Below are 23,056 nucleotides of genomic sequence, written 5' to 3'. Positions count from 1 at the left end.
TATTATATAGCAGGTTTCCTCTCTAAGACTATATGTCAGAATAACGAAATGTTTGATATCCAATAGCCGATACCCCGGACTGGACCACTGGCTTCCAGAGATCGAGCCCAGGGTGGCCATGCTCGAAACCTTAGTGGTATGGGAGCATGTTAAAATATTATATCTAACTAACCAATAGCCGATGATTAATAATCAATGTGCTCCAGTGGTGTCGTTAAACAATAACTTTTTTATTAGATAATATGTTGAAGATGTGTTTTGTGTTTCAGTTCGGCTGTTGGAGTGGGAGTTGTTAATGCAGAAAGTGATCTCTCACAGGACGGTTAGTTTAAAAATCTTTTTCTGTTACATCTGTTTATATTCACATCATTTGAAGTATGATAGTGTTGTATACAATGTCACGTAATTAATATATAACGTTCAAGAGAGAACACATTAAAGGGACATACTTTAGTTTCAACCCGTTAAAATTAACACTAAGTTTAGTTAATCTACAAAACTGTAACACACTCGGATACAGTTACAATTGAGTGAAACATTAGTCTGTGACTTTGAAATGGTCAAATACCCTCTAAAATTTGACTAAAACTCAACTCCATAACTGTTACTACTCAGACGCACATGCGTTTTTAAAATATGAGAAATATATTTTGTGATATTAAAAACACCAGGATGACCAAAATCACTTCGCATGTATGGAACTGGATAATCTAAACAATACAATCTAAGTAAAGTATGATTTCAGTTATGTAAAATGGCTCGAATAGTCAAAAATATGTCTTAGTGTTTAAAAACTAGGGTACGTCCTTTTAATTGAATATCACTATGACAGAAGTAAAGTTTAACATAGAGCAGCTATATTGTATTGAAGCTCCCTAAATAATAGTTGATGTTGTAATGGTATTTCTAAAACATGTTGTTGTTATTTTAGAGGTGGTTCCTTTTTTATTTGGCATTGACAAAATATTTACATGGCATAAAATAAATGCATACTTTATATATCAGTGTGTCTTTTAAATTTTACCAGCTTGTCCCAGAGAAATTAACAGTGATATTAATTTTACTGTATAGCAATGGGATATTAATTTTATTGTATAGCAGTGATATATTAATTTTACTGTACAGCAGTGATATATTAATTTTATTGTTTAACAATGATATATTAATTTTACAGTACATTGTATTAACAGTGATATATTAATTTTATTGTATAGCACTGATATATTAATTTTATTGTTTAACAATGATATATTAATTTTAATGTTTAACCTTTAGACTACTGGATTAATTTTTAACAAAAACCACGTTGAGTGGGTACAAGTTTATAATTTTTACTCACATATATTCACTCAAATGTTTCATAAATACATGAAATAAAGTTCATATATGAATCGGTAAGTATTATTTTCGTGTCTTTTTTGGTAATTTTTATTGTTTTAGATCGGCTAATGGTGGTTAAAATTAGGCAAAAAATCGAAAAAGTTGCGTTTACTTACGGGCATTTATGGCCAGCTGTCCAGTATTTATGTCCATTATTCCCGATAACAGTGGGTTTTTTAGCAGAATTTTTTTTAAAACCCGAATTACGATTCATATTGCAATATTTGGTAATTTTCGTTGTTGGTAAAACGATCAAATTTATTATTAAATTAGCTGTTACAATCAGCTATCGATCCCTGAAAATTACCGCGACGTGCCGCCATTGTTGTCAAGTGAAAATACTTGCCGAAAACCACTTTTTGAACTCAAAATTTCAAGGTATTTTCAATTGAAAAAATCAAAACAAAAACCACCATTTTGAAAAAAAAATCTTTTTTCTTTAATTATATTTCCGTTTCCGGTGAGTGTCGTGTGCAAAACGGCGGGAAATATGAATTGGGGAATGCACTGTATACAGTGTACAGTATATCGACTGACGTGACGTCGGGCGAGATATCTCGCCTGCAGTAGTCAGAAGGTTAACAATGATATATTAATTTTACAGTACATTGTATTAACAGTGATATATTAATTTTACTGTATAGCAGTGATATATTAATTTTATTGTATAGCAGTGATATATTAATTTTATTGTATAGCAGTGATATATTAATTTTACTGTATAGCAGTGATATATTAATTTTATTGTATAGCAGTGATATATTAATTTTACTGTATAGCAGTGATATATTAATTTTATTGTTTGACAGTGATATATTAATTTTATTGTACAATGTATAACAGTGATATATTAATTTTATTGTATAGCAGCAATATATTAATTTTACCGTACAACAGTGATATATCAATTTTATTGTATAGCAGTGATAAATTAATTTTCTTAAATATGAGTAATAATGGGATAAAATTTGAGACAATCTTTAATGCATGGTGTCATTGTATTGTGCAGGATTTAGACTCTGTGAACTTGGGGCTAAAGATGATGAAGGTATCTGCAAAATAATATACACTGGTTTAACTTTCCTCAAAGTTTTTCTTTTTTTTTGTCTTGCTTTCACCTTTCTGGTGGCGAAAATGTTTGTTGCATGTTTTTAATTTAAAAATGTTTTTAAAGTTTATTTTTTGAAATTATTATTATTATTTTTTTTTTTTAACATGTATTGATATTAACATTTGTGGATGCAACATACAGCAACATTGAATAATTTTGTGATCTCTAATTCCTCCGAATTTTTATTTTTATTTTATTTTATTTTTAACCATATTTTTCTACCTCCAGACTGCAATTTTCTGAGATAAAACTTGATTAGTATATGCAAACAAACAGTTAAATGAGTGTATATTAACTCAAGCTATTTAAGAGTAGATATTTAGTCAAATCCTGCACTTTCTTATTTAAATTAATATTTGTAGAACATTTTTGCCTTAAGCCTTTTTTCAGCTTTTTTCCCCACAAGATTTGTACACGTGTAGTTCATGAAAAGTAGATGTTGCTTAAACTTTAGCAATTAATTTATTAGTTAATTAGAATCATTTTAATTATAATTAACCATAACATTTATATTTAAACATAGTAAGATCATACTATAAGTTGTAGAAGCATCACGAGGGGTATATGGCTTTTTATGTACCCTCTGTGTGGTCTTTTACCCCGAGGTGAAGGCGAAGGGGTAAAAGAGCACACAGAGGGTACATAAAAAGCCATATATCCCGAGAGATGCTTCTACAATGAATTTATCTTGCTGACATGTTAAACCATATAGCCAAATAATCAAAATAACGCCAGACAATAATTGTTAACAATTTATTAACGGAGCCGTACCACGCGGACGCGAATGAAACCACTTGCCAGTGACGAAAAATAGTTCCATCGATAAACGAGTTTTTAACTTCAAATGTTTGTAATACGAAATTGTCTGAAACAGATATTAATAAATAAATAAATAACTTTTTTTATCAAATGTATATAGTAAAAAAATAAAAATATTAAAAAAAACCCCCAAAAAACAACAAGAATATCCACACTAGTGTATTTTATAGTAAAAATAAAATTAATTATGTATACTTGATTGATTAACAATGTTATTTATAATCTAATTATTGCTTTAGCTTTAACTGGGGTGGCTGGAAACTGTTGGAAATTACAGATGGGGTATAAGAGAATTTGGCTCTGCCCACAGGGGTATAAGGGATTTGTCCAACGGCAAACAACCAATGAGATTAAAGAATTTTACATGAAGGCAAGATAAATATTATTATATTGGAAGTAATAAAAAATGGACTACAGAAGGAAGAGGATCAATAGAAATGTTTATTTAATGACAAATATTTTTTTTAGTTTATTACTAACTCTTTTAGTTTATTACTAACTCTTATATATATATATATATATATTATCCTAAAGTCAATAATTAAACTGTATGACACAACAACAAAATCATTTGGCAAAATAGTGCTCCACATCTGACGTAAAGGCCGTGATATGTACTGTCCTGTCTGTTGGATGGTGCATACATGTATGTAGCGGCACTGATTTTCCGTTGTAGATTTTTCCCTTTTCTGTTTCAGAATTTTACAAATTCCATTTTGTTTTCCATTTCAATATTAAACAAATTCTGTTTTTATTTCATTGACACTCAGGCACACACATACACACACATGCACAGGCATGCGCGCGCACACACACACACACTGCAATTAATTGCTGGTATAAAATAAATCGATATGCAATGAGGCAAAACATGTTGGTAAAAATGTGAAATTTTACTCGTGAATATGCAGACTAAGGACATTCTCAGTTTTCTTTACGAAACTATCCAGAAAATAATTACAACCAATCACACTACAAACCACTTCACTTGTATCATTTATTTTTATCAAAGCCTAACATACACAGGGTTTCTGCCAGAGGGTAAAATGGGTATGGCGCCATACCCAGACTTTTTTTGCATGTTTTATTTTTTGAAGTTGACCTTTTAACAAAATTAATTATTCTTATCATTACTATATGATTTTCTTAACCCTAACCCTAACCCTAACCCTAACCCTAACCCTAACCCATTTTCTTTCTGGGGGAGGCCCTCCATACACTCTACACACATTGTAAATATTCAATTTCATACCCATAAATGATACAGTATGTAAATACTGCATTCCTTTGTGAGATTGGAAATATGGCAAATATTATAAATTAATAGGCAAACACTATATAATAAATATTTCACTTGAGTAAATGTCAGAGAATTTTAGTTCACAATGTTAGGTTTCCAGAAAACACGACTGGTAAAATGTCTAGATGGGATGCATTAAACATTTGGCGTAACATACAAGGGTACTAGTTTCGTAGCATAGCACAGACCGATGTTGGTGTCCATAATTTCTAGTTTGGAAAATAAATTTTAATTAATAAAATATTTAAAGGTAAATAATGTTGTGCAAAAAATTTGGGAATTCTGTTTCAGATAGGTATTTTCTCAATTCCACCATCGCGGAAAATCAGTGCCTCTACATATAAATTAAAGTAGCTGCCTGTCTCACCCACTCTACCTGCCTCTATCTTTGTCTATGTCTCTCTTTCTGTCCGTCTGTCTGTCTCTGTGCCTCTCTCTCCCTCTCTCTCTATGTCGGTCTCTCGGTCTCTGTGTGTGTTTTTGTGCCTCTCTGCTCTCTCTCTCTCTCTCTCTCTCTCTCTCTCTCTCTCTCTCTCTCTCTCTCTCTCTGTCTGTCTGTCTGTCTGTCTGTCTGTCTGTCTGTCTGTCTGTCTGTCTGTCTGTCTGTCTCTCTCTCTCTCTCTCTCTATCTCGCAAGTACTTTATTATACAATGTAGTATATTCACCACTTGTTGATGTTTTGCGTTAATTTAAGTTTGTCTTACACTGTGTTCACTAGCACAGTTTGTTGAGATAATGCACTGCACTGCCAATTTCATTAATTGTATTTCACTCACAAGACAACATAGTAGAAGAAATTACCTTATTTATGTTAAAATATGTTCAGTGTGTTGCCTACTTAAATACACTTCTTTCAGTTAACAAAATATGTTCATTACTAGAATACTGAAATATTTTTAATATCCTACTGGTCCAAGTGAAGGGCACCTGTAGGTTTTGGGGGTTGGGACGTAGCCCAGTGGTAAAGCATTCGCTCAATGCGTGGTTGGTCTGGGATCGATCCTCATTGGGCTATTTCTCGTTCCAGCCAATGCACCACGACTGGGATATCAAAGGCCGTGGTATGTACTACCCTGTCTGTGGGATGGTGCATATAAAAGATCCCGTGCTACTAATCGAAAAGAGTAGTCCATGAAGTGACGACAGCAGGTTCCCTCTCTCAATATGGTCCTTAACCATATGTCTGACACCATATAACCGTAAATAAAATGTGTTGAGTGCGTCATTAAATAAAACATTCCTGTCTTCTTCTTTTTTCTTCTGTTGGTTTTGTCTCCGTCATTCTGTCTGTCCATCTGTGCCACAGTTTCCTGGATCTTTTTTTCACAATGACTCAAGATATTCAGCTAAAATTGTGTGTATAGCTTTATCATGTACTGTTAGAGATGAAGCTTGACTTCCATGGCGATTTACCTATTTTTCAAAGAGTTATGATCTTTCAACCTTTGGAGATCTATATGAAAATTAGTTTTCCAGACTTTATATTTTTGCAATATTAAGATACTCAAGATACTTATAGCTGGGATTTTATGTATAGCTTTAGCAGGTACTGTTACTGATTAATCTTGACTTTCATGACAATTTACCTATTTTTCAAAGAGTTATGGCCCTTGAACTTTGGAGACATGAAAATTAGTTTTCAGACATTCTTTTTTGCTATATCTCAAGATATTGAGCTGAAATATTTGTGTATAGCTGTATCATGTACTGTTATAGACCAAGTATGACTTTCATGGTAATTTACCCATTTTAAAAGAGTTATGGCCCTTGAAGATAGGAGATAAGAAAAAAAATGGACTCTGTAGCGGACATGTATTGCTTTAGCAGTACTCTCAGAATACTTGTTTACTTCTAGACATCAGTTCAAAGAGATCCATATTAGGATTTCCATACAGCGTTTCATATGTAGGTTTTTCTAGACATAAGTTCAAAGAGATCCATATTAGGATTTCCATACAGCGTTTCATATGTAGGTTTTTTCTAGACATCAATTCAAAGAGATCCATATTAGGATTTCCATACAGCGTTTCATATGTAGGTTTTTCTTGACATCAGTTCAAAGAGCTCCATATTAGGATTTTCATACAGCGTTTCAACTTTGGTGGATTTAAAAAAAAAAATTCTAGGCACTAGTTTGAAGAGCTCCACAGAGATGGACACCGGTGTTTCATATTTAGTTGTTTTCTTTGTGTCTAGGCATCGGTTCAAAGAGCTCCATAGAGATGGACACCGGTGTTTCATATTTAGTTGTTTTCTTTGTGTCTAGGCAGCAGTTCAAAGAGCTCCACAGAGATGGACACCGGTGTTTCATATTTAGTTGTTTTCTTTGTGTCTAGGCATCAGTTCAAAGAGCTCCACAGAGATGGACACCGGTGTTTCATATTTAGTTGTTTTCTTTGTGTCTAGGCATCAGTTCAAAGAGCTCCATAGAGATGGACACCGGTGTTTCATATTTAGTTGTTTTCTTTGTGTCTAGGCATCGGTTCAAAGAGCTCCACAGAGATGGACACCGGTGTTTCATATTTAGTTGTTTTCTTTGTGTCTAGGCATCGGTTCAAAGAGCTCCACAGAGATGGACACCGGTGTTTCATATTTAGTTGTTTTCTTTGTGTCTAGGCATCGGTTCAAAAGCTCCACAGAGATGGACACCGGTGTTTCATATTTAGTTGTTTTCTTTGTGTCTAGGCATCAGTTCAAAGAGCTCCATAGAGATGGACACCGGTGTTTCATATTTAGTTGTTTTCTTTGTGTCTAGGCATCAGTTCAAAGAGCTCCACAGAGATGGACACCGGTGTTTCATATTTAGTTGTTTTCTTTGTGTCTAGGCATCAGTTCAAAGAGCTCCATAGAGATGGACACCGGTGTTTCATATTTAGTTGTTTTCTTTGTGTCTAGGCATCAGTTCAAAGAGCTCCATAGAGATGGACACCGGTGTTTCATATTTAGTTGTTTTCTTTGTGTCTAGGCATCAGTTCAAAGAGCTCCATAGAGATGGACACCGGTGTTTCATATTTAGTTGTTTTCTTTGTGTCTAGGCATCAGTTCAAAGAGCTCCATAGAGATGGACACCGGTGTTTCATATTTAGTTGTTTTCTTTGTGTCTAGGCATCAGTTCAAAGAGCTCCACAGAGATGGACACCGGTGTTTCATATTTAGTTGTTTTCTTTGTGTCTAGGCATCAGTTGAAAGAGCTCCATAGAGATGGACACCGGTGTTTCATATTTAGTTGTTTTCTTTGTGTCTAGGCATCGGTTCAAAGAGCTCCACAGAGATGGACACCGGTGTTTCATATTTAGTTGTTTTCTTTGTGTCTAGGCATCGGTTCAAAGAGCTCCACAGAGATGGACACCGGTGTTTCATATTTAGTTGTTTTCTTTGTGTCTAGGCATCGGTTCAAAGAGCTCCACAGAGATGGACACCGGTGTTTCATATTTAGTTGTTTTCTTTGTGTCTAGGCATCAGTTCAAAGAGCTCCATAGAGATGGACACCGGTGTTTCATATTTAGTTGTTTTCTTTGTGTCTAGGCATCAGTTCAAAGAGCTCCACAGAGATGGACACCGGTGTTTCATATTTAGTTGTTTTCTTTGTGTCTAGGCATCAGTTCAAAGAGCTCCATAGAGATGGACACCGGTGTTTCATATTTAGTTGTTTTCTTTGTGTCTAGGCATCAGTTCAAAGAGCTCCATAGAGATGGACACCGGTGTTTCATATTTAGTTGTTTTCTTTGTGTCTAGGCATCAGTTCAAAGAGCTCCATAGAGATGGACACCGGTGTTTCATATTTAGTTGTTTTCTTTGTGTCTAGGCATCAGTTCAAAGAGCTCCATAGAGATGGACACCGGTGTTTCATATTTAGTTGTTTTCTTTGTGTCTAGGCATCAGTTCAAAGAGCTCCACAGAGATGGACACCGGTGTTTCATATTTAGTTGTTTTCTTTGATCTAGGCATCAGTTAAAAGAGCTCCATAGAGATGGACACCGGTGTTTCATATTTAGTTGTTTTCTTTGTGTCTAGGCATCAGTTCAAAGAGCTCCACAGAGATGGACACCGGTGTTTCATATTTAGTTGTTTTCTTTGATCTAGGCATCAGTTAAAAGAGCTCCATAGAGATGGACACCGGTGTTTCATGTTTAGTTGTTTTCTTTGTGTCTAGGCATCAGTTCGAAGAGCTCCATAGAAATGAACACCGGCCAGTCCACTAGTGCTGACCTGTCGCCGATCAGCCAGAATTCTCCGATTAGCATGAGTCCGCTGTCGCCAGGCGCCAGCCCGCTCAGCTCGGAGATGAACAGTCCGATCGCCAGCGGGAAGGAGCACGTGAACCCCGCCCTGTTGAAGATTCACAGTCGGCGATTTCGCGAGTACGTATATAGTGAATGGTGATTTCCCTAGCTTGTTTTTGCACCTGAACCCCGCCCTGTTGAAAGATTCACAGTCGGTGATTCAGCGAGTACGTATATATAATGAATAGTGATTTCCCTAGCTTGTTGACCCCACGCTGTTGAAGATTTGGTCAGCGATTCCGCAGGTACGTAGATATAGTGATTTCCCTAGCTTGTTGACCCCACTCTGTTGAAGATTCGGTCAGCGATTCCGCAGGTACGTAGATATAGTGATTTCCCTAGCTTGTTGACCCCACTCTGTTGAAGATTCGGTCAGCGATTCCGCAGGTACGTAGATATAGTTTTTCCCTAGCTTGTTGACCCCACTCTGTTGAAGATTCGGTCAGCGATTCCGCAGGTACGTAGATATAGTGATTTCCCTAGCTTGTTTTAGCATGTGTTGAAGATTCCGCAGGTACGTAGATATAGTGATTCCCTAGCTTGTTTTAGCATGTGTTGAAGATTCACAGTCGGTGATTCCACGACAACAAAGGGCGGGATGTATCCCAATGGTAAAGTACTCTCTTGAAACACGGTCAGTGATGGATCGATCCCCGTTGGTGGGCTCATTAGGCTATTTCTTGTTGCAGCCGGTGCACCACGACTGGTGTATCAAAGGCTGTGGTATGTACGATCCTGTCTGTGGGATGGTGCATATGAAAAAAACATCCCTTGCTACTAATTCAAGAGAATACCCATGGTGTGTAGGCATGTTTTTTTCTCTTTATTTTTTCAACATATATCTGTCAACATCTATCTCTCACATGACCATAATTAAAATGTGTTGAGTGCATTATCAAGTAAAACTTTTATTTCTTAAAGTAAAGTAAAGTTTCTTTTGTTTAACGACACCTCTAGAGCACATTGATTAATCAATCATCGGCTATTGGATGTCAAACATTTGGTAATTACGACTCGTAGTCGTCAGTTTAAAGTTTGTTTTGTTTAACGACACCTCTAGAGCACATTGATTAATCAATCATCGGCTATTGGATGTCAAACATTTGGTAATTACGACTCGTAGTCGTCAGTTTAAAGTTTGTTTTGTTTAACGACACCTCTAGAGCACATTGATTAATCAGTCATCGGCTATTGGATGTCAAACATTTGGTAATTACGACTCGTAGTCGTCAGTTTAAAGTTTGTTTTGTTTAACGACACCTCAAGAGCACATTGATTAATCAATCATCGGCTATTGGATGTCAAACATTTGGTAATTACGACTCGTAGTCGTCAGTTTAAAGTTTGTTTTGTTTAACGACACCTCTAGAGCACATTGATTAATCAATCATCGGCTATTGGATGTCAAACATTTGGTAATTCTGATACGTAGTCATCAGAGGAAACCCGCTACATCTTTCGTAATGCAGCAAGAGATCTTTTATATGCACTGTCCCACATAAAGATTAGAACATACCACAGCCTTTGATATACCAGTCGTGGTGCATTGGCTGGAACGAGAAATTATTTCTTAAAGATTACTCATAATACAGGCATCAGATTATATTGTGTCTTATTTTCTAAATTCTTTTTTATTTCTGTTTTTTTCAGATACTGCAATCAGGTACTGGATAAAGAAATTGATACATGTGCCACAAGTTTACTGCAAGAGCTGGTTCGGTTTCAAGATCGGATGTTCCACAAAGATCCAGCTAAAGTATACATTTTGTTGTAACCTGTTTTTAATTGGTCTAGCTTATTAGTTCACTACTGGTCCAACTGGACTGGACTGTAGTTTTGTCGGTTGGTCTGGTCGGTTGGTCAGTACTGCATAGATTTTTTCAGACTTTTTTTTCCCGCACAACTGATATTGAGCTAAATTTTCTGTATACATGTGGGGTTATAATGTAGAGTTACATTATCATGTTTGATTTTCCTGTGGATTTGTCCATTTTTTATGAGTTATGGCTCTTGAACTTGTTTTCTTTCATCTAGACATCAGTTCATAAAAAAAATTGTTGCGCCCTGTAGTGGACATGCATTGTTTTGAAAGTACTCTCGGAATGCTTAGTTAAAGCGTAGAATTGTTCTAGGATTGAGATAAGTAACGAAACACTTGAAGTTGAAGAAGATATTTGTTATTAGTTACCTCCCTTGGTTTAATCATTGTAACAGTTTTTTGTTTTTCTCAACAGGCGAAGTTAAAGCCTAGAATTGTTCTGTGACTGAGAAGTAATGAAACAAAGTTGAAGAAGATATTTCTTATTATAATTTTTTTTTTTTTTTTTTTTTCTAAACAGGCAAAGTTAAAGCGTCGAATTGTTCTTGGACTGAGAGAAGTAACAAAACACTTGAAGTTGAAGAAGATAAAGTGCGTCATCATCTCGCCCAACCTGGAGAAGATTCAGTCAAAGGGTAACAACTTGTGTTTAATACTCGTTACACTGAGGATAACTCAGTGGTAAAGATGCGCGGTTGGTCTGGGATCAATCCCTGTCGGTGGACACATTGGGCTATTTGTCGTTACAGCCATTGATAGGTGCTTGGGTCAAACCATCGAATGACATTCAAAGGGTAACAACTTGTGTTTAATACTCACACCACTGAAGGTAGCCCAGTGGTAAAGTGCTTGCTTAATCCGCCGTCGGTCTGGGATCGATCCTTGTCGGTGGACCCAGTGGGCTATTTCTCTTTACAGCCATTGAGGTGCTTGTGTCATAACACTTAATGCCATTCAAAAGGGTGGGATGTAGCCTAGTGGTAAAGTGCTTGCCTGATGCATGGTCAGACTATGATCGATTGTGGTATGTGCTATCCTGTTTATGGGATAGTGCATATAAAAGAGCCCTTGCTACTGATGGAAAAATATAGCGGGTTTCCTCTCTAAGACTATATGTAAAAATTACCAAACGTTTGACATCTAATAGCCCATGATTTATAAATCAATGTGTTCTAGTGGTGTTGTTAAACAAAACAAACAAATACACCATGGATGCTGTAGGTTTTAAAATAGGAAGCAAAATATTGTATTCTGTTATTTTAAAAAAAATAATAATCCTTGGTACTAATGCAAAAATGTAGCAGATTTCCTCTCTGGGACTGTTCGTCAAAATTGCCAAATGTCGGATAAAAAGAACAATACTAGTGCAAGAGTATGAAAAAGGTGGGCTTAAAATGATAGATATTATACATTTCTCTACAGCGTTAAAACTGACTTGGATAAAAAGACTGTTTGGGCCAAATTCTAAATTGGTAAATATTTTTCAGTCTATAACAGGTTTAACAACCAGAGACTTAGTTATACAAGGTGATTTTTTAATTCAGCTTAGGATAAAGAAAATTAAAAATATGTTTTGGAAGGATGTATTAAATAGTTGCATCTTATTTCAACAAAAATTAACATTTCAAAATGAAGAAGAAATTCTAAGTTTGAACATTTGGAATAATAGCAATATACTAATAGACAGAAAAACTATATTATATAAGAATTTCATTGAAAAAGGCATTATATTTTTATATGATTTACTAGATAGCCAAGGGCAGTTTATGGATTATAACACTTTTAATGCAAAATATAATATACTATCAATTTTTTTTAAATATGCATCTTTAATATGTGCAATCAAATTATTTATACGAAACAAAGCAAATTTAAATAAACAAACATATGAAGTGCCTAAACATCCAGTATTTCCTTCGAAAATAAAGCTTCTTGCGAAAAACAAATCGGGAAGTAGAGAAATATATAAAGTACTGAATAATGCTACTGTAGTTCCTACATCACAATTGAAATATTCTCGTGAAGGATGCTATTTTCCTACTTCAAAATGGGCAAAGTATTATAGTCTTCCATTTATGATTTTGAAAGACCCAACTCTACTATGGTTTCAGTACCAAATTTTACATAGGATTATACCAACAAATTTGTTTTTATATAAAATAAAGTATATTGCTTCCAATACTTGTAACTTTTGTAATCAGCAACCAGAAACATTGCAACACTTGTTTTATGATTGCCCTAAAGTCAGTGAACTTTGGAAAACTATAGAACAATAGTTACAGCAAAACGACGAATATATTCAGCTTGATAAAAGTATGGTTCTATTCGGCAGCATACATACAAATCATAAATTTGTGAATTGGCTTATTGTCAATGTAAAGCATTATATATATAGAACAAAACTTCAAAAGAATATACTTCATATAACTGGAATTAAAAATGTAATTACAGATAAATTACAAATAGAGAAATACATACTCTATAAAAACTGTTCACATAAAGAGTTTGATGAAAACTGGGCACCTTGGCAAAGATGTCTAGAAAATTAAACTTAGCCTTAATAGTTAAAAATAACTCCAATATAAGACACATACTGTTGGTGGTGGGTTTTTTGTAACCTAAAAGCCAATAACGTTTGTTTTCTATATTTGGAAATATGGATTTTTCTTTTCTTCTTTTCTCTCTGTCTATCTGTTTAATTTCTTTTTTATTATATATTTAGTCTGTCATTAATTTTGTGCTCCAAATTTGACTGTTTGAATTAACTAGTAATTTTATTGAATGCACTTTATATTTATGTATCTATTGTTAGATAATGATTTCAGGGCCCCAACCCTGACATTATCAATATATTAATATCTGGGACAATAAATATATTTTTTTTTAAAACAAAAAAAACCCCACCATTAATCTACATTGTAACTGATATGAGCAGAAATGTCATCATGAAAATCGGAGAATTAATTGATACTACTTTCTTCAATCTCATAACTGCACATTTTGTTAACCTAAAGGAAAATCTGGGCTTGCATGGATATACGAAAACTTCAGTAGAACCAGAAAACCAATCTTAATCTACAATACGAGTAAATAATACATGCTTCTGTCTCTCTTTTTTAGTTTCTGTTTATCTTTCTTCTTTTTTTCCCCATTCATTTCATCTGTTCATTCTCTCTCCCCTGTCCCCCTCAGATCAAAACCATTATTGTATTCATATTTATGTATTGTTTTTAAACAAATTCAAATGTATGTAACTAGAAGTTGTTTCAGTAGTGTATAAAAACATTGTAAAAACATCAACATTTTAAACATTGCAATTTAAAATGATTTCTTTAGTTATCTATTTAACAATAATGGGGAAAAAAGTATATTTTAATATAATTATTTAATGTATTAATGTAATTGATTAATAAATTTTAATTTAATATATTCTCTATATTGAAATTAACTTTCATAATATGCGATGTATGAATGTACATATATGTATGTGTATGTGTATGTGTATGAATATATACATGTGTTTTTGTAAGGTAATGATTCAAGGCTCCCCAACCTTGACACTGTCAACTGATCTGGGGGCAATAAACTCATTAAAAAAAAAAAAAAAAAAAAAAAATTACCAAATGTTTGACATCCAATAGTCGATGATTAATATATGGATGTGCTATAGTGGTATCGTTAAACAAACCAAACTTTTTTGCTGTGTGTTCCCTGTTAGTTATGAACCTAGAAAAATATTAAACAATGTGCTGGGGTGTTAATAATTAGTTGTTTTTATTTTTTCAGGTGGTCTAGACAGTGCCCTTAATAATCAAAACAAACTTTGGCTGTGTGCTCCCTGTCATTTTTGAACCTGGTATAATATTAAACAGTGTGCTTTTTTTTTTAGGTGGACTAAACAGTGCCTTTAATAAACAAAATGAACTCTTGCCTATGTACTTCTAGCCAAATTTGAATCTGGTATAATATTAAATAATGTGCTGAGGTGTCAGTAATTACATTCTGGATTTTTTGTTTCAGGTGGGCTAGACGATGCCCTGAATAACATTCTGAACTATTGTCAGGAGCAGAACGTTCCGTTTGTGTTTGCGCTGGGTCGCCGAGCGCTGGGCCGTGCCTGCGCCAAGCTGGTGCCCGTCAGTGTGTGCGGAATCTTCAACTACGAGGGATGCGAGGTAAAGTGGAGCCGTTTGTTTTTCTCCCACACTGGTAATAATCTTAGTTATCATATAATGTTATCGGGGCGGGATTCCCGACACCAAATAACCGTAAATAAGGCCGTGGTATGTGCTATGCTGTCTGTGGGATGGTGCATATAAAATATCCCTTGCTGCTAATTGAAAAGAGTAGCTCATGAAGGGGCGACAGCGGGTTTCCTCTCTCAATAACTGTGTGGTACTTAACCATATATCTGATGCCATATAACCATAAATAAAATGTGTTGAGTGCGTCGTTAAATAAAACATTTCCTTTCCTTTCGGGGTGGGATTTACATGTAGATCAGCACCACAACTGGACAAAGGCCATGGTATGTGCTTTCATGTCTGGGAAAGTGCATATAAAATATCCCTTGCTTCATTAGGAAAAATGTAGCGGGTTTCCTCTGATGACTACGAGCCATTCAAAGGGGTGGGATGTAGCCTAGTGGTAAAGCATATACTGGATGCATGGTCAGTATAGGATCGATTGTGGTATGTGCTATCCTGTTTATGGTATAGTGCATATAAAAGAGCCCTTGCTACTAATGGGAAAATGTAGCGGGTTTCCTCTCTAAGACTATTGTCAAACTTACCAAATGTTTGACATCCAATAGCCGATGATTAATTAATCAGTGTGCTCCAATGGTGTCATTAAACAAAACAAACTTTAAAAAAAAATATTTTTATCATATAAGCTCAAGCTTAATGTGTTTTTGTAAACTTCACAGTTAAAAAAAAGAAAGAAATGTTTTATTTAACGACGCACTCAACACATTTTATTTACAGTTATATGGCGTCAGACATATGGTTAAGGACCACAAAGATTTTGAGAGGAAACCCTTCCGATTAGCAGCAAGGGATCTTTTATTTGCGCTTCCCACAGCCAGGATAGCACAAACCATGGCCTTTGTTGAACCAGTTATGGATCACTGGTCGGTGCAAGTGGTTTACACCTACCCATTGAGCCTTGCGGAGCACTCACTCAGGGTTTGGAGTCGGTATCTGGATTAAAAATCACATGCCTCGACTGTGATTCGAACCCAGTACATACCAGCCTGTAGACCGATGGCCTAACCACGACGCCGGTCTTCACAGTTAACTACAATTCGAGTCAACAATTACTTTTTGAATGAATATGACATCAATATTTGAATGATGGCATTATGACATTATCTCTAAACATAATCAATTTTAGTGCACAATATTTCCATTTTCAGAATGTTAAACAACTTTGTCTAAAATTGCTATTGACGTTTTTTTGTTTGATAAAGTACTGTACTAATAAAAGTTTTTATTCAGATTTTAAAATGCTGTAATATACATTTCTTCTTCTTTTTGATTGATGAATGTTGATTTTAATATACATTCAAGTTCTGATTTTGAGAAACATTTAAATTTAATTACTTAATATTTTTAATTTCACAAACATTTATTTTAATAAATAAAACAAATTAACTGGGCTTTTTGTTTAAATTTTGGAATTTAATATGTATATTTTGAATTTTATCATTTTTTTTTTTTTCAGGAAACATTCCGTAAGCTTTTCGACCTTACTGAAAAGGCACGTGAAGCGTACACGGAAATGGTTCAATCGATACGCAAAGAACTGGAAGAGCACCAACACCGCGTCCCGCCGTCATCGTTCCCGAACCTGTTCGCACACATGGGCCACTCGCGAACCCCATCCGGCTGCAGCGCGATATCCTTCGCGAGTTCCGTTCTCTCGGAGCCCATCAGTGAAAACTACCCCCACTCGGAGCCCGAGACCGACAGCAAGGGTTACGAGATCATCAAAGACGAAAAGTCGGACAAGCCGAGCCGATCGCCGATGTTGGAGAATGGGATGAGAGCAGCCAGCATTCCATCGGCTGTGCACGAGATCGACGACGGCAACGAAGCAGATGACGAAGATTGTAACGATGTTGTAACGGCTCCGCCGGAAGATGTCAAAGAAATGGTAATGCCGTCAGTGAAGCCGGTGATCATTAATAACGTGGACAGCAGCTGTGATGATGATGATGATGATGATGACGATGATGATGAGAATTTGGAAGATGGCAATGATGTCGATGATGATGATGAGGAGGAGGATGCTGATGAAGATACAGAAAGCGAGAGCACGGATTCTCAGCATGTATCAGACACGGTTGAAGATCTGCCTCACATAGATTCGATTCACAACGTCAACTACGAACCAGGGACCGAGATTCTCTCGCAGCATTCCGGCCGCACACTCGACAGCAGCGAGGTGATGTCCACCCACTCGTCGCGAACCGTCGGGGACGGGAGCTCCACCATGATGGCCGATCACCATAGCGACCGGCCCAAGACGGACATCACGAAATTGAGTGACAGCCCGACGGGAACGCCCACCCAGCATAGAATAAAACTGATGGACAACAAGGACCGAATACAGAGCTGGGTCGACCAATCGCCAAACTGTCTGGGGGGGTTGGAGGAGGTGTCGGCAGCGGAGGAGGCAGAGGAGGAGTCATCGTCGACGACGTCGGATGTAGCCGCTTGTACCGGATCGGAGAGTGAGGTCGAGGTCATCAGTGTTTCCGAGACGCGTGTGTCGCTAAATGGCGGCGGAGAGGGTGCGGCGACCACGACAGTGCAGGACAGAAAGAGAAACGCTGTGATCAGTTAAAGATGTTTTGTTGTAGAGTAGTTTATTTATCTTCATCTGACAGCTTTCCAACACGTATTATAGCCTGTGTGTGTGTGTGGGTGATAAGACAATAAGTGTGTGTCTGTCTTAACCAGCAATTGGAAACCAGATTCATTTTGTAAAAGTGATGAAAACCAGTTTCTTTTCATGGTCTGAAAACCTAGTTCTGTTTGCATACTGATGAAAACCTAATGCTCTTTACAAACTGAACACATAGTTCTCTGCATGGACTGAAAACTTCGTTTACTTGAAACTGAAAACCAATTTCTCGTCAAGACAAAACCTAGTTCTTTTTTATGGACTGAAGACTTGGTTTTCTTCACACATTAAAAATGTGATTCTTTCAAGAAGTGAAAACTTGATTCCTTCGTGGATTAAAAACTTGATTCCTTCGTGGATTAAAAACTTGATTCCTTTGTGGGTTAAAATTTGATTCATTCATGGATTAAAAACCCGATTCCTGCGTGCATTAAAAACTTGATTTCTCTGTGGATTTAAAATTTGATTCCTTTATGGATTAGATATTTGATTTCATCATAGTTTGAAAACTTGATTCTTTTGTGGATTGAAAATTATATTTATTTGTGGATTGTAAACATCATTCTTTCATGGATTAAAAACTTCATTCTTTCATGGATTAAAAGTTCTTTCATGGATTAAAAGTTCATTCTTTCATGGATTAAAACTTGACTCCTTCATGGAATAGAAATATGTACTTTTCACAGACCAAAACGATGGTTATTTTCAAGAGAATACTGAATGTAAAACCAGATTTAAAACTTGTAGAAAACAACTGTGGTGGAGGGGACTTGTATCTGTTTGAAGGCATACATATATAAGTATGGAATATAGAAGTAACATGCACTAAAACATGAATACCATCACCCCTTCGGGAAAACAGAGGGAAGAAGGAATATTAAAAGATGTTTTTGCTCAATCAGATGTCAAAAGAAGTTGTTAGTGATTAATTTCTCTGTGACATAGAAAGTACACCTAGTACATATATGTTTTTCAATCAGTACTTTTATATTTATGTTACAAAATAAATACTGAAACAAAATGATTATTAACATAAGCTGCTGTGAAAATTTAGTCTGTGGAAGCATAAATTCAATGTCTTGTATTTAATATGGTTGAGAAAACCAGTCCCATTTTTAGGTTTCATTTTATATATATATATATATATATATGTATGTATATATATATATATATATATATATATATATATATATATATATATATATAGATATTATATATTATAGATATTATATATTATACTGCAATGTGATTGAAATGGTGAAAGATGTGATATGTGGAAAGCTTTTCATTTCATGGTTGTTCTGTTTTGTCATTGTATTCTTCGCTTTTTACAATTTAAAAAAAAATGAAATATTCATTCAAGGCTAAACTTAAGATGAGACTAGTTGTTCAGGTTACATGCTCTTGTTGGTTACAAACGTAACACAGGTACCGAAAATGGAATTAAATGTATTCTAGAGAAAGAAAGAAATCAAAACATGGCTCATTTATACATATGGTTAATTTTTCTCAAGTTGAGCTGTCTCTATAGCACAATAACTGGAATGGTTTTGGATTTTCAGTTTCGCATTATAAATACATGTACAATACATGACAGGGCTTCAAATAGTGGCTTGTGAAAATGAAAAAGCAAAGAAAGAAAGTTTGGTTTGTTTAATCATGACACCACTAGAGCACATTGATCTATGAATCATGGGCTGCTGGATGTCAAAAATTGGGTAGTTCTGACATACAGTCTTCAGAATAAACCCGCTACATTTTTTCTAATGCAGCAAGGGATCTTTTACATCCTGCCCCCAAATAAAAAAGCAGTCTATTTTTTAAGTTGAAAGTTATGACGTACCTCAGTGGTAAAGCGCTTCCTTGATGTGCGGTCAGTCTGGGATCGATCCCCGTCGGTCGGCTCATTGGGCTATTTCTCGTTCCAGTCAGTGCACCACAACTGGTACATCAAAGGCCATGGTATGTGCTATCCTGTCTATGGGATGCTGCATATAAAAGATCCCTTGCTACTAATTGAACAAAATGGAGCGGGTTTTCTCTCTAAAACTATCAAAATTACTAAATGTTTCACATCCAATAGCCGATGATTAATAAATTAATGTGCTCTAGTTCTCTAGTGATGTTGTTAAAAAAAAGAGTTAATTTAAACTTTACCTGCTAAAACCACACGATTACCTGCTATTTAATTCATGATTCTTATAAAGTCAAACCTGTATATAACGGCCACCCAAGGGACATGACAAAAGTGGCCGTTATAGACAGGTGACCCTTATATACAGGTTCAAAATTAGAACCCATATATTAAAATATATCACAACTGTCGCATTTTAAAACTATTCCCACACTAGCTTGTTTATGTCATCATTGCCTGTTGCTTTCTTCTGCCTTTTCTTTCGGCTGAAAGATTGTCAAAATCAGCCAGAAAATCTGAGAACGTCCTACACCAAAAATGATCGTTGATATTTCGCGCACTTAAATTGCCTTTCTCAGAGTTGTTAATAACGTCGATTCTCTATTCTAACGTTAAAGCAGTACGATTTTTCGGTGGCATTTTGCATGCAAACGTATTCGTTAATACATTTCGCAAACACTGACACTGACTTGCAGAAGATATTTTGTTTAGTTGAAGGTTTATTACCCATGTGGTATGTTTAACTCATTTGTTTGTTTCATGTCACCGCTAAATCCTTCAGTAGAGTAGGACCGTTGATTACAGCTGAATAAGAGTCATTAAATAATCCTAACACGGGCATCTTTAATGACCGCCGCCTTCAGCAGTTCATGTTTATTTACCAATCATGTCTGACTAGAAACAATCAGACACTTAACATAACACCTCATTTGTTTTGTTTGTTGAGACTCAATAGAGTGACCGTACATACAGATGACATCATGTACAGCCAATGAGAAGTCGTCTACTGTTCAGTGAGGATGCTGAGAACCAATCGAATTACACCATCAGTCACGGAAGTTATTGAGTGCCCGTTTGTTTTTCAATTACGATCAAAAAATTACAATGGAACTTTACTTTGACGGAAAATAAACCCAAAGCTACAGACATGGCCATATAAACACATTTAATTTATAATTTTTGACCGGCCTCGGTGGCGCAGTGGTTAAGCCATCGGACTACAGGCTGATAGGTACAGGGTTCGCAGCCCAGTACCGGCTCCAACTCGGAGCGAGTTCTTAAGGGCTCAATTGGTAGGTGTCAATGTGTAGGTGTAAGGCCACTACACCCTCTTCTCTCTCACTAACCACTAACAAACTAACAATTAACCCACTGTCCTGGACATACAGCCCAGATAGCTGAGGTGTGTGACCAGGACAGCGTGCTTGAACCGTAATTGGATATAAGCACGAAAATAAGTTGAAATGAATGAATGAAATAATTTTTGAGATGATTGAAAAAGTAAAGACATAACCAGGGACAAAAAATAAACCAAAAACCGTCTTAACGACGATCATCTTGTGACCGTTATAGCAGGTTCAACCTGTGATTTTGGGTTAAAAAGAGTGACCGCTGGCCGTTATGGACAGGTGACCATGATGTACAGGTCAAATGAAGGAAATGCATTGGGAGGGATTTATAGTGGCCTTATAGTCAGGTGACCGTTAAGGACAGGTGGCCGTTAGACCAGGTTCGACTGTATATAAATTATAATTCCATAATTCTCTAAAATACATCTCGGAGGTCATAATTTTTCACACATTATCCCAGTAAGCATTGCTGTCTTTATTTCCAGCACCCAGTCCCATTGGGTTATTTCTCGTTCCAGCCAGTGCTCCACACCTGGTGTAACAAAGGCCGTGGTATGTGCTGTACTGTCTGAGATGGTGCCAGTGTTTTTGCCAGAAAGAAATGTTTGGGTATAGCGCTGTGGAACTGAATGCAACCACAGTCAACAGAGGGTATGGGAGCCTCCCCAAAAAAGAGAATGGGTTACGTTTAGGGTTAGGGTTAAGAAAATAATACACTAATTAGGGTAATTAATTTTGTCAAAAGGTTAACTTATAAAAAAACAAAACATCTGCTAAACATTTTGGGTATGGCGCCATACCCGTTTTACCCTCGCAGAAACCCTGGGTGCATATAAAAGATCAGCGGGTTTACTCTCTCAATAGCTGTGTGGTCCTTAACCATATGTCTGACATCAATGTGCTTTAAATATCATTTTCAAAAAAAACACCTTGTCGAACAGTTTCATCCATGGCAATGTTTTTAAAATATTGCTGTAGGCGACAAAAATTCTTAAGTTCGAGCCCTGTATTGCATATATTCTGTATTAAGCAGCCAGCCGTCTTACAATGCTTCTTTGCTATTCATCGATCTAATTTAATGTATAAACTTCTACATATGCACGTGTACCTTGCTAGTTGTTCAGTGTTGGGCTAGTAAATATCTACTATTGCTATGCCCGACGGCTAACGATTATTTTTTTTTGTGGTCAAATGTTGCAGTTGTCTATTTGGTGAATATGAATATCCTGCCCCAACCCCCCAATGTTAGTGTTTTAAAGCTGTATCTCCCATGTTAGGTGGCATATCTGATTATAACTGTTATTTAGTAAACTGCCATTAACTTAAAGAAAAGTAGGGCTAGTGAATTTTTAATCGTGGCTAGTAAATTTTTTTAATCACTGATTCAATGGCTAGTGGATTTTACCAAAATTCTATAAACTCTGTAGAGTGAACTAAAGTCTGTGATGTTTTATCGGGGAAATACTGTATAAAAATAGACTGGAGATTGGCTTGATTAGCATTACTTCTCAGACGTGTAGACCGTGAGCATACGAGACGGGGGGGGGGGGGGGGGGGGGGGGAGCCTGTATGCTTATGGATATTACCAAGAAAAAAAAAGAAAAAAAACCTTCACCTGATGACCAAAAACACTTTGGATATACGAAAATGGATATTCTAAATAATAAAATGTAAGTGACGTCTAATTTAAGTGAATAAAAATGGCTCTAATAGTGAGGTAATGTTTCAAAACTAAAGTGTCTCTTTAAGCAAAGCAATGTCTTAAAGCTAGTCTTTCACATCTGGAGACATCGAAAAGCCGATGTGCTTTAGTGGTGTCCTTAAACAAAACAAACTCTTTTCTTTTCTTTTTCACATCTGTCAGAATTACCAGATGTTTGATACACTATATAGCCAGACGTGTCTATGCTTTTATAATCTGTATATTGCGTAATATTAAATAATATGCTTGCCTCATAGGTTACTACTTTAATGTTTGACAACAGCAGGACTACACTGCGGCTATGAACTTTAGTCAGTTGGGAGATTAGTTACCTGCTCCTTCTGAAAGTCTATTAATCGTGAAGTCTAGACTACAGTTTCAGAGAGCGCTACACAATTATGAAATGTTAAAGGATAGCTGCTGATCAATTTCCAATCGGCTAACAACTGTTGCCAATCAAAATTTTGA

The 23,056-nt window shown here is 35.9% G+C and overlaps 1 protein-coding gene across 2 annotated transcripts in view; it reads left to right on the top strand.

Moving 5' to 3' along the window:
• The window catches only part of LOC121373275 (selenocysteine insertion sequence-binding protein 2-like), a 75,256-nt gene extending 55,671 nt beyond the window's left edge, over window positions 1-19,585 (top strand). The window contains exons 12-18 of one of the 2 annotated variants that reach the window (XM_041499795.1): window positions 270-322; window positions 2,390-2,428; window positions 8,765-8,972; window positions 10,545-10,650; window positions 11,234-11,348; window positions 14,734-14,888; window positions 16,438-19,585. In XM_041499795.1, the coding sequence (XP_041355729.1) occupies window positions 270-322; window positions 2,390-2,428; window positions 8,765-8,972; window positions 10,545-10,650; window positions 11,234-11,348; window positions 14,734-14,888; window positions 16,438-17,562 (1,801 nt within the window). In that variant the 3' untranslated portion in view covers window positions 17,563-19,585. The remainder of the gene's footprint in view (window positions 1-269; window positions 323-2,389; window positions 2,429-8,764; window positions 8,973-10,544; window positions 10,651-11,233; window positions 11,349-14,733; window positions 14,889-16,437) is intronic. The other variant, XM_041499796.1, reaches the window with a different exon arrangement.
• Window positions 19,586-23,056: the final 3,471 nt, after the last annotated feature.

This window comes from Gigantopelta aegis, chromosome 5 (genome assembly GCF_016097555.1).
Source record: "Gigantopelta aegis isolate Gae_Host chromosome 5, Gae_host_genome, whole genome shotgun sequence".
Lineage (NCBI taxonomy): Eukaryota > Metazoa > Mollusca > Gastropoda > Neomphalida > Peltospiridae > Gigantopelta > Gigantopelta aegis.
Note: the sequence above shows the minus strand (reverse complement) of the source record. Positions and strands in the feature narration are given on the sequence as shown.